The 15,653-nt window shown below is 33.2% G+C and overlaps 3 protein-coding genes across 3 annotated transcripts; all 3 read left to right on the forward strand.

Moving 5' to 3' along the window:
* The first annotated feature begins 2,146 nt into the window (after positions 1-2,146).
* Positions 2,147-2,542, forward strand: LOC107900013 (uncharacterized). The gene has a single exon (XM_016825740.1). The coding sequence runs from the start codon at positions 2,147-2,149 to the stop codon at positions 2,540-2,542; it is 396 nt and encodes a 131-aa protein (XP_016681229.1).
* Positions 2,543-5,433: 2,891 nt separating this feature from the next.
* Positions 5,434-5,766, forward strand: LOC107900011 (uncharacterized). The gene has a single exon (XM_016825739.1). It carries the CDS (start codon positions 5,434-5,436, stop codon positions 5,764-5,766), a length of 333 nt encoding a protein of 110 aa, XP_016681228.1.
* An 8,592-nt stretch (positions 5,767-14,358) lies between these two features.
* On the forward strand, positions 14,359-15,292 carry LOC107900315 (uncharacterized). Its single transcript, XM_016825963.2, has one exon. It carries the CDS (start codon positions 14,425-14,427, stop codon positions 14,950-14,952), a length of 528 nt encoding a protein of 175 aa, XP_016681452.1. The 5' UTR covers positions 14,359-14,424; the 3' UTR covers positions 14,953-15,292.
* Positions 15,293-15,653: the final 361 nt, after the last annotated feature.

Below are 15,653 nucleotides of genomic sequence, written 5' to 3' on the forward strand. Positions count from 1 at the left end.
CATGCATGGGTTAAATGGCCAAAGTGGTATGTGTTGGCATGGTTGAAGTGTGGTCAATTAGGTTATGTGTTGATATGAAAATTAGTTATGGTTGTTTGGATGAAACATGATCATTTTGATGCAAATGTAAGTATGAATGCTTAGTTGTGATTGAGGTGCCTAAATGGCATATTGATTGAATGGACTTATGGTATATTGAAATGATCTTATTATGCATATTTTGGCATGTTTTGGTGCCTTGATCATAGGTTCATTTGGCGTGTTGGTACTTGTTGAAATTGGGTGAAAGAAAAGACTTGATTTTGACATATTTCTTAACTACACGACCTAAGACACGGATGCGTGTCTTTGCCGTATGTGGCACACGGCCTAGCACACGGCCTGACACGTGGGCGTGTGAGGCCACTTCGAGAGTTACACGGCCTAGCACACGGACGTGTGGCTTGGCCGTGTGACGCAAGTTAGTGAGTTACACGGGCACAAATACGGGCTGGGACACGTTCGTGTGTCCCTATTTCGAATGTTACACGGCCTAAGACATGGACATGTGTCTTAGCCGTGTGAGCCACACTGCCTTGTCTACGGCCTTGTGACCCCTGCAGTATAAATTTTTCTAACTTTTTCTTAAACTTTCTAAATATTTTCGATTTAGTCCCAGACCTTTTCGATCAATTGTATTTTTTAAGGCCTCGAGGGCTCGATTAAGGGGCATTATGAATGTATTTGAATAAAATTAGAATATGTATTGCATTGATATATGAATTGAATGGTTTACTGTTCCGCTTGTTCGGTAATGCTCCGTAACCCTGTTCTGACGATGGATACGAGTTAAGAGTGTTACACATAGTGTAAGCAATCATTAGCACCAAAATCAACATCAATTCAACAATATTACTCCCCTTACACTGCTCACCTGAATCACATTGCATCAAGTTATGTAGAAGGGATAAGATGGATGTTACATCATCTAGTTCGCAGAACAACAAGAGTCTTTTGCCACAGAAATTTGGATGAAGTATTTATGATATTTGGTGTATCTTCAATATGATCTATATAAGTTACAACTTATGTTTCACTCATAATTAAAATATGGTTAATCTTTTCTCACCCAAATATGCTTTTGTCAAATCTTACCTGTCGAATTTATTTTTTCACATAAAGACTTAAACATAAGAATATGTCTTTATTTCACACACTGCTTAATATACGCAGTCTGTATGTTAGCAGATGCTTTTAGTAACAATTTTAGAAACAAAGAAAGCTTAATTTTAAGAATTGACAGGTTTCTCCTACAAAATTGAAGAACCAACTCTATCTCCATTTTGAAATAAGTTACCTGAGCTATTTTTAGTATTTTTATGTTTCACATTTGGAGTTTGTGACTATACCTTTTAATAATATTGTTTCCAAGATTTAAATTCGTGTTTTTTCTCATTTGAAGTACAATATAACTTACCATTACACCCAACACTTGTCTATTAATACTTAACTATTTTAGCACCGATATATACACACAAAAAGGGAGCAGTGAAAGAAGAGCCACTCCATGGAGACACATAGCCGTACGTCTCCATCAATTTTGCATGGAAAGCAAGCTTTCATTGGGGTTCTAGAATTTATAACAACGTAAATGAACTTTGGTTTTGTCCTTTAGAAAACAAGACAATGTAACGATCCCACTCCCCAAGAGAATTCTTTGTTCCTTGGAGAGGGCTGCCTCGTAATTCCCATATATTATTAACAATAAAACCGTTAAGCTAAGTTTCAGAATCTAATTTGGAAGAAACCTCTAACGACTTGGAAAATTGATTTAAGACAAAATAATTAAAAGAAAAAAAACCATATGAAAACTCCAAAGTTAACTCTAACTAACCCACTTAATTCTTCACCTAATTTCTAACAGATTCTATTTTTACTCTTTCTTCCACTGTCTCTTTGGAAACATAACTAATATGAGAAGCTGAAACCATGTCCTAGTGAAACACGTTTGTCATTAGTTGGAGTGTTGGAGAACATGACTTTGAACAACAATATCAATGTTGGACAAGTATGTTAATTCTCTTAGTATTCAACGTTGAATGCAAAGGATTTGTAATTCTCTCTTTGATTCAACCCCCTTTCCTAATAAATACTCACTCCAGACAGCATGGAAGGAGCACAGCAAAAGCCTATTTCACCACACTTGCATAAAAGGAAGAGAGAGGAGACGGAAATGGCAGCTGAGATTATGTTCCGATGCGTCTTCGAAGGAAGCATATCAATGAAAGACTGTTTGATCGAACGGAGGCCGTACCATCGCAACTGCCAATGTGCATTGCACAACCTCAAAGGGGTTTGTTCATCTACTTGCAGTTCTCAGACAACCAATCTATCATTCTCTAAAAAGTTACAGACATGGGGTGATTGTTCCTTGTCTTTGTCGGCTTCCAAATTCTCTTCTCCATCTCCTCCTCTTCCTAATGCCTCCTTCACCAAAACCTTAAAAAATATTGATGCAGCTCCCGGTTCGAGTGAAACAGAAGCTCAGCACATTAAAGTTTAGAAATTAAAATCAGGTTAGGAATATTTAATTCATCGAGACGTAAAAAATTTATGTCGAGGGGAAAACGTACAGTACAGGGTTCTTCTTGATAACTACTGCCCTGTAAATTCTGTAGAGTTATAAACTTCACTGTAAAGAAATATCTCAGTATTTTGCCCTTTCCTTTTCTTTTTCTAAGAATGTTGCATTTGCTTGAACTATATCCCCAATTCAAGCTGAAAATTGATTGCCTGCCTTAGCATGTCCTATACATTTCTTTGGCTCTCCTTGCAATACGGTCGAGCCAGCATCATCGATGTTGCTTACGAGATAATTTTCTTCCTTTTCAGCGAAAGGACAATATCTTGGAATGTTTAGATATAAAATTAGGAAAAAAGAATTAAGTTAAATATTGAACTTGTGTATTGTTGAGTATGAATTGAAATAAATATATTAAGAATAAATAAGTTACAATAAAAAAAATAATGTACGAAAAAGAATAAATAAAAAAATACATGACATTATGCGGTTTAACTTTAAGACAGTAAGAAATTTCACTATAATAAAAAGTTAAAGATTACAAATGTTTTGACATTTAAAACACAACCCGAGAAGTTTACAACTCTCACCTAAAAAATTACCCAAGAGCTATTATACAACTCACTGCCTAATTTACTCTGTAAGATGATATGTTTCATGGCTTAGAACTAAAGTTTATTTATTTATACTAGTTTGCATGACTTTCAAGTTAATAGCCACATAATTGGAAGATCGGTAATAATAATTTTTGCAGTGATAAAATTTGGTGCATAAATTAGCTAAGATTATGGCTTGTTAAATTTAAACCAAAATTTTGACACAACCGGTTGCATTAATTGGCTTGGAAATTCATGCCATCCTTAACATGCCTCAAAAACTTAATATTGGAAGAGTTAGGGGTTGGGTTTCTAGCTATTTTGCAGATCATTTCACTATTGTGCTAGAAGACCAACAAATAATTTTTTATAGCATTTCTTGTATTAAGAATTACGTTACCATTTCGTTAATGATTTACTGAATCTAGTAATTAATATATCAAATAGTGTTACGATAGTGATTGAATCTAAACTTTTTGAAATTAGGTTATCAAAATAGAAACATGTTAATAATTGAAGGATTATTGTTGTAATTTACTCTAAATTAAAATTAATTACTCTATAATATATGAAGTGTTTGTATTTGGTATATAGGCAACATATTTTTTTCATTGTACAAGCCACCACCTTAAAAAAATTGACATGTGTCTTTTTTAAAAAGATTATTCATTTTCTATATTAATATATTCCTACAAGATACTTGTCAGTCCCTTGATCTCGCTTGTGAGCTTAAAAATTCCACTGATAGTATACCACATGTTTTTCCATATATAAATCCATGAAAGGTTAATTCTATTGGAATTGATTAAAATAATTATTATTTTGTTTATTTTCAAATTGTAAATATTAAAATTATATCATTAATAACGTTTTAATCTAAAATTATGATATTTGTATTATTAATAATATTATTTAATTTAAAAGTTGAGGGTAAGTAGAAAGTAGCTATTTTTTGGATTTAAAACCCATGTAAAAACTAAAAAAAAAAAAAGAGTAAAAAATCATTTTATTATTTTCAAATCAATCATATTTAAAACGAAAATAAAATATAGTTGCTTTTAAGATATTGAAGCCAAACAAAATCATTTTTTTTCTAAAATTTTGTATTAATTTTATTTATCAATAAAGAGATAATAGATATTTTTTTCTAAAGTGTTTAATGTGTTTGAAATTTTCTATCAGGATTATAAGATATAAGTTGAAAATGCATACTTTATGAAAATAAAATAATATATGCAACTTACTAGTTATAAATTAAAACAAATTCATAATTTATATTATAAGCATTATTTATATGATTTTTTTTAAAATCATACTTAATTTAAAATTGGGTTTAGTTATGGATTTGGGTAAATTTTAGTTTGGATTAAACTGGTTCAAATGGATTTTTATTTCATGATAAAATCAAATTAAATTGTGTTTTCAGTTTGAGTGAGAATTGATAAATCTATATAGAAATAAAGTCAACTTATTTAATTAAAATATAATAAGGTAAATTACAATCATATCATTAAAATTTAAACTTTTAATTTAAATTTTAAAAAAAAGTTTAATTCAATAAGCAACCTTAAACTATATTGCTTTTCTTAGTTAGGTACTTAATTTTTTTTATTGAACGAAATACCTAAACTATAACCCATAACTGTTGTGAGCACTAACTGTTATTTTTGTTGAAAAAAATCTTTTAACCAATCAAGAGTTGACACGTGACATTAAATATTAATGTCATGTGTCAAGAGCTAAAAAAAATTAAGGATTACGGCTTATAATAATTACGAAATTATAATTTACATAAAAAAAATTGTCTAACTAAAAATTAAGGAAAAATCCAACTTCATCCACTATGTTTCAAATTGAATTTCTTGCAAATCTAACCAACCCCACTTTTATTGTTTCCGTAATTACTAAGAGATTCTTTTTTTTTTTTGCTCTCTTTCTTCCCATTCTATTGGGAAATATAATTAATATGAGAAACTTAAACACTGTCCTAGTGAAACACGTTTGTCTTTTGTTGGAGACATGACTTTGAACAACAAGATCAACGTTGGAGCTATGTTCCTTCTCTACTCTAGTATTTAACGTTTAATGCAAAGGGTTTGTAATTTTCTCTTTGATTCAACTACCATTGAACCCCTTCTTCTCTCTATATATATACTCACTTCACTTCAGAAAGCATGTAATTCACAGCAAAAGCCTTGAAACTGTTATACTTCACACACAATCTTTTTACTTACATATATAGAAAATAGTTTGATTTAGAAGAAATAGCAGAGGGAAATGGCAGCTGAGATGATGCTCCGGTGTGTTTTCGAAGGAAGCATATCAATGCAAGACTGTTTGATCGAACGGAGGCCCTACCATCGCAACTGCCAATGTGCATTGCACAACCTCAAAGGGGTTTGTTTATCTACTTGCACTTCTCGGACAACCAATATGTCATTCCCTAAGAAACAGACATGGGGTGATTGTTCTTTGTGTTTGTCGGCTTCCAAATTCTCTGCTCAATCTCCTCTTCTTCCTGATGCCTCCTTCACCAATACCATACAAAATATTGATGCAGCCCCCGTTTTGAGTGAAACAGAAGCTCAGCACAGTCAAGTTTATAGATGATAGGGGGGGGGGGACAGGTTAGGAAATGAGAACTATTTTTCTTATTCTCTTTAGCTTGACATTTATGTTTAGTCTCCAAAGTACAGTTGGTGTAGATAAAGATGAAAAAAAAGGGTACAGATATTTCAGGCAAAACTATTTCCCTGTAAATCCTTAGAGATGAACTTCATTGTAAAGAAGGCTTTATCCTAGCTAAACTAAACTACTTCCCTGTAATTTCTTAGAGTTGAACTTCATTTTAATAAAAGTTTTCTATTTTTGTCCTGTTCCTTATTATAATGCTACATTGCCCTGCAGCTCAGCACTTTCGTTAGGGGGGAAAAAGATAAAAAGAAAAACATTTTTTGTTTAAGGTTTTACACTACCTCCACGACTTAACAAATTTATAAACATTTCAAGAGAATACTGGCAAAATATGAAATTTTCTGTAGTCACGGCAAAAAGTTTTAGCGTAATTAAGTTTTCTGGAAGCAACTTTTTCTTTTTAAAGAGTTTTGGTGTTACAAAACAACTATTATTTTACGATTGATTAGATATTTAATAGCTTTTTTCATTGCCTTTCGAAATTGTTAGAGTTTTGTGATCCAAATTCTAATAGATTGCTTGCAAGTTAAGTGAAACAAAATATATCTTCTTTCTAGAATATTCTTTATTTATGAGTATAATATATTTAACATTTATTAGCATAATATATTTGACTTTGATTAGAATTAGGTTTTTTCAACCTATAAATAGATGTAGTCGAAACTCCTCTTGTAATCATTCGAATTTGACATAGTGAATTTTCTTCTCCTTTGCTCGTGGTTTTTTTCCCGAAAGGGTTTCCACGTAAAAATATGTGTGTTATTTATTTTTATTTCTCTTTTCTTTACAATATATTGTCATTACCGACGTTCTATTTTTACAAATTAGTAGCAGAGCTTCCAGGTTGCTCAACTCAATCACGGTAATGACGTCTTTGAAGTATGAAATTCTACTGTTACAAATTCTACTGTTAGATGCAAGCAGTTCTTGCGCAGATGGATCTGGAGGATGCCCTGCTAGGGATAGATAGGATACCTTCGACATTAATATATAAAGAGAATAAGCGTAAGGATCGAATGGCGTTAACACAATTACATTTGCATTTGTCTAATGAAATTTTAGAGGATGTGATTAAGGAGAAAACCGTTGCTGCATTATGGAAGAGGTTGGAACAAATATGTATGTCGAAAACTCTAACCAGCAAGTTGCATATGAAGCAGTGTCTTTATGCTCATCGTTTGGGGGAAGGTGCGTCTGTGCACGAACACTTAACAGTGTTTAAAGAAATTCTCTCAAACTTGGAGGCAATAGAGGTTCAGTATGATAAGGAAGATCTAGGGTTGATTCTACTTTATTTGTTTCCCCCGTCTTATTCAACCTTTAGAGACACAATTTTATATAGCCGCGAGTCTCTCATAATTGATGAGGTTTATGATTCTTTGACCTCGTATGATAAGATGAAACATATTGTGGTTAAACCCGACTCTAAGGGAGAGAATCTCATTGCTTGTGGGGGACAAGAACGGAATGCTGATGATGATCGTGGAAGGACACAGGAATAGAATCCTCGCGGTAAATCTAAGGGTAGATCAAAGTCTTCAAACAGAGGTAAAACTTGTAACTTCTACAAGAAGAAAGGGCATATTAAATCTGAGTGCTATAAGCTACAGAACAAGATAAAAAGGGAGGCTGCAAATCAAAAGGGAAAACAACTAGAAAATGTCGGTGAAACTGATGTTGTAGAAGACTACAGCGATGGTGAACTTCTAGTCGCTTCTGTCAACAATTCTAAAGTGAGCGAGGAGTGGATCCTTGATTCGGGCTGCACCTTCCATATGAGTCCCAATCGGGATTGGTTTACAACTTACGAAATAGTGTCTGAATGTGTTGTTTTGATGAGAAATAATGCTTCGTGTAAAATTATAGGTGTTGGAACAATTAAAGTTAAGATGTTTGACAGAGTTGTCAAAACACTTAGTGACGTGCGACTTGTTCCAGAATTGAAGAGAAACTTAATTTTGTTAAGTACTCCTGATTCAAAAGAGTATAGATACACAATTGAAAGTGGGGTTTTGAAGATTTCCAAAGGTTCCCTTATTGTGATGAAAGGGCAGAGAAAGACTACCAAGTTATATGTTTTGCAGGGTTCTACTGTTACTGGTGATGCAACTTTCACTTTCTCTTCCTTGTCAGATGATGATATTACTAAACTTTAGCATATGCGCCTAGGGCATATGAGTGAGAATGACATGGAAAAATTGAACAAAAGAGGACTTCTTGATGGGCAGGGAATTTGCAAACTAAAGTTTTGTGAGCACTGCCTTTTTGGGAAGCAAATGAGAGTTCAATTCATTAGAGGAATCCATAACAAAAAGGAGACGTTGGAGTATATTCATTCTAATCTGTGTGGGCCATCTAGAGTGCCTTCGAGAGGTGGAGCTAATTATACGCTAACTTTTATTGATGATTTTTTCAAAAAAGTTTGGGCGTTCTTCCTGAAGCAGAAAAGCGATGTGTTTTCTACATTTTAAGTAAACTATGATTGAAAAATAGACGGGAAAACAAATAAAATACCTCCGCACAAATAATAGCTTAGAGTTCTGTTTTGATGAGTTTAATAAATTGTGCAAGTCAGAAGGGATTGTGAGACACTTGACAGTTCATCATACTCCACAGTAAAACGACTTGCAGAATGAATGAACAGAATGGTCATGGAGAAGGTTCGATGTATGTTGTCAAATGCCAACTTACCAAAGTTGTTTTGGGCCGAAGCAGCCTCTACTGCAGGTTTTTTGATCAATCAATCTCTATCTATTGTCATTGAGAAAAAGACTCCACAAGAGGTATGATCTTGTAATCCTGTTGACTATTCTGATTTAAAGATCTTTAGGTGTCCTGCATATGCTCATGTTGATAATGGAAAATTGGAATCGAGATCCATTAAATGTGTTTTTATTGGTTATAAAGCTGGTGTAAAAGGGTATAATTTATGGTGTCCTAAAAATAGAAAGGTTGTGATTAGCAAAGATGTTTTTGATGAAACTGTTATGCTACCTAACTTATCTCTTAAATAATCTTCCAATAAAGAAAATCAAAAGCAGGTGGAGCATCAAATTAATCTAAAATCTACAACAAAGTCAACTCTTCAAGCCAGTACAAAAATTCAGAATAGAGTTACTTCTTTACCACAATACTCTATCGCCAAAAATAGAACTAGAAGAGAAATTAAACCTCCAAAGAAATATGCCGAGGCTGATCTAGTTGCTTATGCTTTAAATGTGGTTGAAGATATAGAAGCAAACCAAGAGCCATCTAATTATTCTTAGGCGGTTAGCTATGAAGACTAAAAAAAGTGGATGTTTGCTATGCAAGAGGAGATGGAATCACTTCACAAAAACAGAACATGAGATCTTGTGAAACTTCCAAAAGGTAAAAAGGTTGTTCGTTGTAAATGGGTGTTTAAAAAGAAAGAAGGGACTTAGGAGTTGAAGAACCTAGATATAAAGCAAGGCTTGTTGCAAAGGGTTACAATCAAATTACAAGAGTGGACTTCATAGATGTGTTCTCCCTAGTTGTGAAGCGTAGTTCGATTCGAGTTTTGCTTGGTATTGTGGCCATGCATGATTTGGAGCTTGAGCAGTTAGATGTAAAAACTGCATTTTTGCATGGAGAACTTGAGGATGATATTTACATGCAACAACCAGAGGGTTTTATAGTCTCAATAAAAGAGGACTATGCTCGCTTGTTGAAAAAGTCCCTTTACAATTTGAAACAGTCACCAAGACAATGGTATAAGAGGTTTCATTCCTTTATGACTTCTCATGATTTTAAAAGAAGTAGTTTTGACAGTTGTGTTTACTTTAAGAAAAACAGTGATGGTTCTTTTGTGTATCTACTCCTTTATGTTGATGACATGTTGATAGCAGTAAAAGATAAATGAAAGATAATAAAGGTCAAAGCCCAGCTAAGTGAAGAATTTGAGATGAAAGATTTGGGGCCAGCAAAGAAGATACTTGGTATAGAGATTCTCAGAGATAGAAAAACAAGTAAATTGTACCTAAGTCAGAAGGGGTACATTGATAAAGTTCTTTACATGTTTAATATGGAGAGTGCTAAGCCTATTAGTACTCATTTAGCGACCCATTTTAGACTTTCATCGGCTTTGTTTCCACAATCAGATGATGAGATTGAGTACATGTCACATGTTCCATACTCTATTGTAGTGGTATCTCTCATGTATGCTATGGTTTGTTCACGTCCAGATTTATCATATGCAATAAATGCAGTTAGCAGATACATGACAAATCTCGGTAAAGAACATCGAAAAGCAGTTCAGTGGATTTTAATATGCTTACGAGATACTACTGATGTGTGCTTACAGTTTGGAAGAACTAGAGATGGAGTCATTGGGTATGTTAATGTTGATTTTGCTGGAGACCTTGATAGAAGAAGAACTCTCACAGGTTATGCATTTACAATCGGAGGTTGTGCAATCAGTTGGAAAGCCACTTTGCAAACTACAGTCACTTTGTCTACCATTGAAGCTGAGTACATGGTGATTATTGAGGCTTGTAAAGAAGCTATTTGATTGAAGAGACTCTTTAGTGAACTCAATGAAGACCTTCAAATCAGTACAGTTTTTTGTGACAATCAGAGTGCCATCTTCCTTACAAAAGATCAAATGTTTCATAAGAGAACAAAACACATTGATATTCGGTATCATTTTGTTTGTGATATTATTGCTCGTGGTGATATTGTTGTGAGCAAAATTAGTACTCATGAAAATCCTGCAGATATGATGACTAAGTCACTTCCTATAACCAAATTTGAGCATTGCTTAGACTTGGTTGGTTTTCATTGATGAAGTTTAACCCTTAAGGGGTTTTATGGAAGAGGTGAAAAACTTGCTCGTTGAGAATTTGTGTCAATGTGGAGATTGTTAGAGTTGTGTGACCCAAATTCTAAGAGATTGCTTGCAAGTTAAGTTAAACAAAATATATCTTCTTTCTAGAAGATTTAGTATTTATGAGTATAAAATATTTAGCATTTATTAGCATAATATTTAACTTTGATTAGAATTAGGTTTTTTCAACCTCTAAATAGATGTAGTCGAAACTGCTCTTGTAATCATTTGAATTTGACATAGTGAATTTTCTTCTCCTCTGCCCGTGGTTTTTTTTCCGAAAGGGTTTCCACGTAAAAATTTGAGTGTTCTTTATTTTTATTTCTCTTTTCTTTGCGATATATTATTATTAACGACGTTCTATTTTTACAAATATTTTTGGACTTATGTGACTCAAATTCTAAGAGATTGCTTGCAAGTTAAGTTAAACAAAATATATTTTCTTTCTAGAAGATTTAGTATTTATTAGTATAATATATTTAGCATTTATTAACATAGTTTATTTGACCTACTAATTTAGCCTATAAATAGGTTCTTTTACAACCTTAGAAAATACACACATTAGAGATTAGAACTCATAACACATTTAGAGAATTTTGTGTTTACATTTTGAGGGTTCTTTGTTTTCGGGTTTTAGTTTTTATCTCCATCTTTTGTACTTTTGTTCTTTTGTCATTATAGTAAAATTATCATTTCCCGTGGTTTTTTATCCTCTTTGGAGGGGTTTTTCCATGTTAAATTTATGTGTTCAATTTCTCAATTTATTCTGCTATTTTTTTACTTATTGTTTAATCAGGTCAATCCTATCAAGTGGTATCAGAAGTAGTTCAATTTTCATAAATCAGGCCGTTCAGAGATGGCAACAACAAGGTTTGAAATTGAGAAGTTCGATGGTGAGACAAATTTCAATCTGTGGCAAGTTCGGATGATGGTAATTCTAGTTCAAACCGGCTTGAAAAAGGTTGTTACCAGGAAAAAGCCTGAGAATCTAAATCAAACAGAATAGGAAGAGCTTGATGAAAAGGCTTTATCTGCAATCCAGTTGTGCCTCGCGAATATGGTTTTGCAGGAGGTATTGATGGAAAAGACCTCATCTGCATTGTAGAAAATGTTAGAAACTCTTTATGCGACTAAGTCTTTGGCTAATCGTTTAGTGTTGAGACAATGTCTATTTACGTTTCGCATGAACGAAGGTGAGCTTCTTAGAGATCACACCAATCAATTCATTACTCTTTTAAATGATTTAAAGAACGTTGGTGTTCATATTGACGATGAAGATCAGGCTACGCTATTATTGTGCTCTTTACCCATTTCATACAAGTCTTTCAGGGAGACCATGATTTATGGTAAAGACAAACTCTTGTTCGAAGATGTGAAGGGTCATTTGTGGAGTAGAGGCAAACTCGACAAATAGTTTGGTTTGGATAGCAAGGTAGATAGGCAAGCTTTCATTTTGGTAGCATCAAAGAAACGAGACAAAAGGTGTTGCTATTGTAAAAAGTTAGGTCACGTCAAAGCAGATTGTTATAAACTAAGAAAAAAAAGAGCTGCTGAGAGTAATGAGAAAGATGTAGTTGGTGTTAATTTGGCCGATGAAAGCGGTGATGTTTTCTTGTTTCTCGCAGTTTATAACAATCTGCTTTTACGTGACCTAACTTTTTACAATAGTGACACATTTTGTCTTGTTTCTTTGATGCTGCCAAAACGAAAGCTTGCGATCAGCTTCAGTGGTAGACAATGCGACTGTAGTTTGCAAAGTGGCTTTCCAACTGATTGCACAACCTCCGATTGTAAAGGCATAACTTGTGAGAGATCTTCTTCTATCAAGGTCTCCAGCAAAATCAGCATCAACATACCCAATGACTCCATCTCTAGTTCTTCCAAACTGTAAGCAAACATCAGTAGTACCTCATAAGTATCTTAAAATCCACTGAACTGCTTTCCAATGTTCTTTACCGGGATTCGCCATGTATCTGCTAACTGCACTGACTGCATATGATAAATTTAGACGTGAACAAACCATAGCATACATGAGAGATCCCACTGCACTAAAGTATGGAACATGTGACATGTACTCAATCTCATCATCTAATTGTGGAAACAAAACAGATGGAAGTCTGAAAAGGGCTGCTAAAGGAGTACTAACAGGCGTAGCACTCTGCATATTGAACCTGCAAACATGAGCAAAATTGTTCAACTAAATTTAGTTTTCTTAATTAACTTTTTATACTCAAAATTTTTAAACAATGTGAATTAGTCCTATTAGTAGACATTATTATTTTTGTTTAGGTATTGATATGTATTGAGTATCTTTAGGTGTAATAATTTGGATTATCGATATATTTTTATATTTTAGATAAAGAATTTTTCTTTTAGGTAAATTCTTTGTAAAAATAAAAAATAAAAGTTTTCATTGATAAAAAAATGAGTTTTTTTTTAATGGAATCCATTATTTACTTGTTTAATCGTTGATGAAAGCTAAAGTGGCAGAAGAAAGTTAGCAACTGATGCATGACATGTCTTGTGGACAAGCATGTTGATGCCTACGTCAACATATATTTAAAAATAAAAATACAAAAATTAATAAAAATGCTCAAAGAGTTATTAAAAATTATAGAATATAAAAAAATATAAAATATATAAATTAAATAAAAAAAATACGTATCACTTGCTCCAACCTAAATCAATCAATAGAGTATCTAAATTGGAAGAAAGCATTTTTTTATCAAGGTATCATCAGACAAATATTATTCTATTGTAATTTGATAAAATAATCAAACTTATATCAACTAAAAATTAACATAAACACAGGTAAAAATTAAGAAAAAACAGATGAAGACCAAACTCCAAATGAAAGATTCTAAATTGAAAGGATATAGGTTAAAAAATTGAAATACGTATTGATTATGACAAACATTAATATGTAATTTATTGATGAAATTTAATTTTATGAAATTATAAACATTAAATTTTAATTTTAATTCAATTGTACACACTTAAAGAAATTAATATATCAATTTATTTAAGTATAATTGTTTATGTATGTATCTTGACTTGTAAGTAGTGGTAGTTAAAGTTATTGTCAAACACCTGTTTAGCATGGATTCGAGCCGTGTTACTCCCATTCTAAACTTAAAATGTAATATATCAATAATGATGTGCACGCTGAAATCCAAATGTAATTTTGAGATAACCAGAATTATTTTACATGTTTTAATGGTTTTTCTTTAGAGTAATTAGAACCAACGTAAATCAACATTATTTACAAAGCCAAAAGACTTTTTGTTCCATAGCTCACCAAATATAAACAATAAGAACCGTTAAGCTAAGAATAAATTCTATTAGTTTGTAACGACTTAGTGAATTAAATCAAGACATAAAGGAAGACATAAGAGAACCCCAACTTCATTCAATAAGAAAACCCACTTGAGATTACCTAGTGAGCCACGTCTGTTTTAGTTGGGGTGTCGGATAACATAACTTTGAACAAGAAGATCAATGTTGCACAACTATGTTACTTCTCTAGTATTCCACGTTGAACGCAAGGGCTTTCCTTTCTTCTACCCTTTCCTCTGTTTATATATATACTCACTTCAGAAAGCATGTCAACTCAAAGCAAAAGCCTTTGAAAATATTATACTTCACACAGAAATATAATCGTTGGATTAAGAACTTCCTCCCTTTCTCTGCTTTTATTCTTTCCCAAGTTTCCTTCAGACGTTCTTTGTAAGATGAATCATTGTAATCTTCAGCAGAACGACGCGGTTTTGGCTTACGAAGAGATGAGAGGATTGATTGCAGTCACTGATCATCAAAAGGGTGGTGCAGTCGTTTGCCCCAAGCCTCGGCGAATAGGGGTCCCCGCCACTAACCTGAACAAGCCATGGAGATTGCATACGAATCACCAAGCCCACGTGAGCGATTCGATATCTGGTGTGGAACTTCTTGATATCATCCTCGTTAATAAGGATTTAGGAACAGAACAAGAACAAGCTATAGCCTCATCACCTCCATATTTTTGTGGGTCGCCTCCGAGTAGGTCTGCGAATCCACTAGTGCAAGATGTTCGATTTGGTGATGAAAGGCTTGGACATGCCCTTTGGACATTGCAAACTCCGTCTTTGTTGTCGTCATCATCGGCAGGTAAAGGAGAACGTGCTAAGATGAAATTCGGCCTTACATCGGCCACAGTTAGAGTTGAAGGATTTGATTGCCTCAACAGGGATGGCCAAAATTCCAGAATCCCTGCTATGGCATAGAACATAAATTAAAAGGCAGGTGTACATATAGAAGGAAGTTAAGCTCCATTGGATATATCTTTGGGGGAAGATTGTGAGATAATTTCTGTTTAGTACTGTACATATGGTTTAAGTTACTCTCCAAATTTACTATGGTTTCATGATATTGTTCTTGATTATTTAGAGAGAGAGAGAGAGAGAGAGAGAGAGAGTTTGATTTAGAAGAAAGGGAAGAAAGAGGAGAGGGAAATGGCGATTGAAGCGGAGGAGATGACGTTGGGGGTGCGTTTTGGAAGGAAGCACAATTATACAAGATTGTTTGATCCAACAATAATTTAGCATAAAATTCAACTCAGCCGATATCTTCCTAGAGCCCAATGAAGTCTAATGATAGTCGACATTCTACATTAATGGAAACAATCCCTTTTATATTAAGCGAAGTAGAACAAAAATATTAATTTTTATAAGAATTTCTGTAATAACTCTTCATAGAACAATATTTGAATATAAAAGATGGTGAAATGAAAAAAAAAACTTTGTTTCTATATTTTTTTTAGTGTGTCGTACAAATGATATTTCATTTTTATTTGTGGAAGATCTCATGTCTCTTCATAGAGATATAATTACCCAAATGGATAGTCATATCTTTAATAATAAACATAATTAATCAATAGATATCTACTTAAATAATTATGATTATTTGTTAATAATCAAGTGACATA

This window comes from Gossypium hirsutum, chromosome D06, assembly GCF_007990345.1.
Source record: "Gossypium hirsutum isolate 1008001.06 chromosome D06, Gossypium_hirsutum_v2.1, whole genome shotgun sequence".
Classification (NCBI taxonomy): Eukaryota; Viridiplantae; Streptophyta; class Magnoliopsida; order Malvales; family Malvaceae; genus Gossypium; species Gossypium hirsutum.

Bases quoted from the DNA above. Each gene is read 5' to 3' on its own strand.
- LOC107900013 (XM_016825740.1), top strand. From the start codon at position 2,147: ATGGAAGGAGCACAGCAAAAGCCTATTTCACCACACTTGCATAAAAGG.
- LOC107900011 (XM_016825739.1), top strand. From the start codon at position 5,434: ATGGCAGCTGAGATGATGCTCCGGTGTGTTTTCGAAGGAAGCATATCA.
- LOC107900315 (XM_016825963.2), top strand. From the start codon at position 14,425: ATGAATCATTGTAATCTTCAGCAGAACGACGCGGTTTTGGCTTACGAA.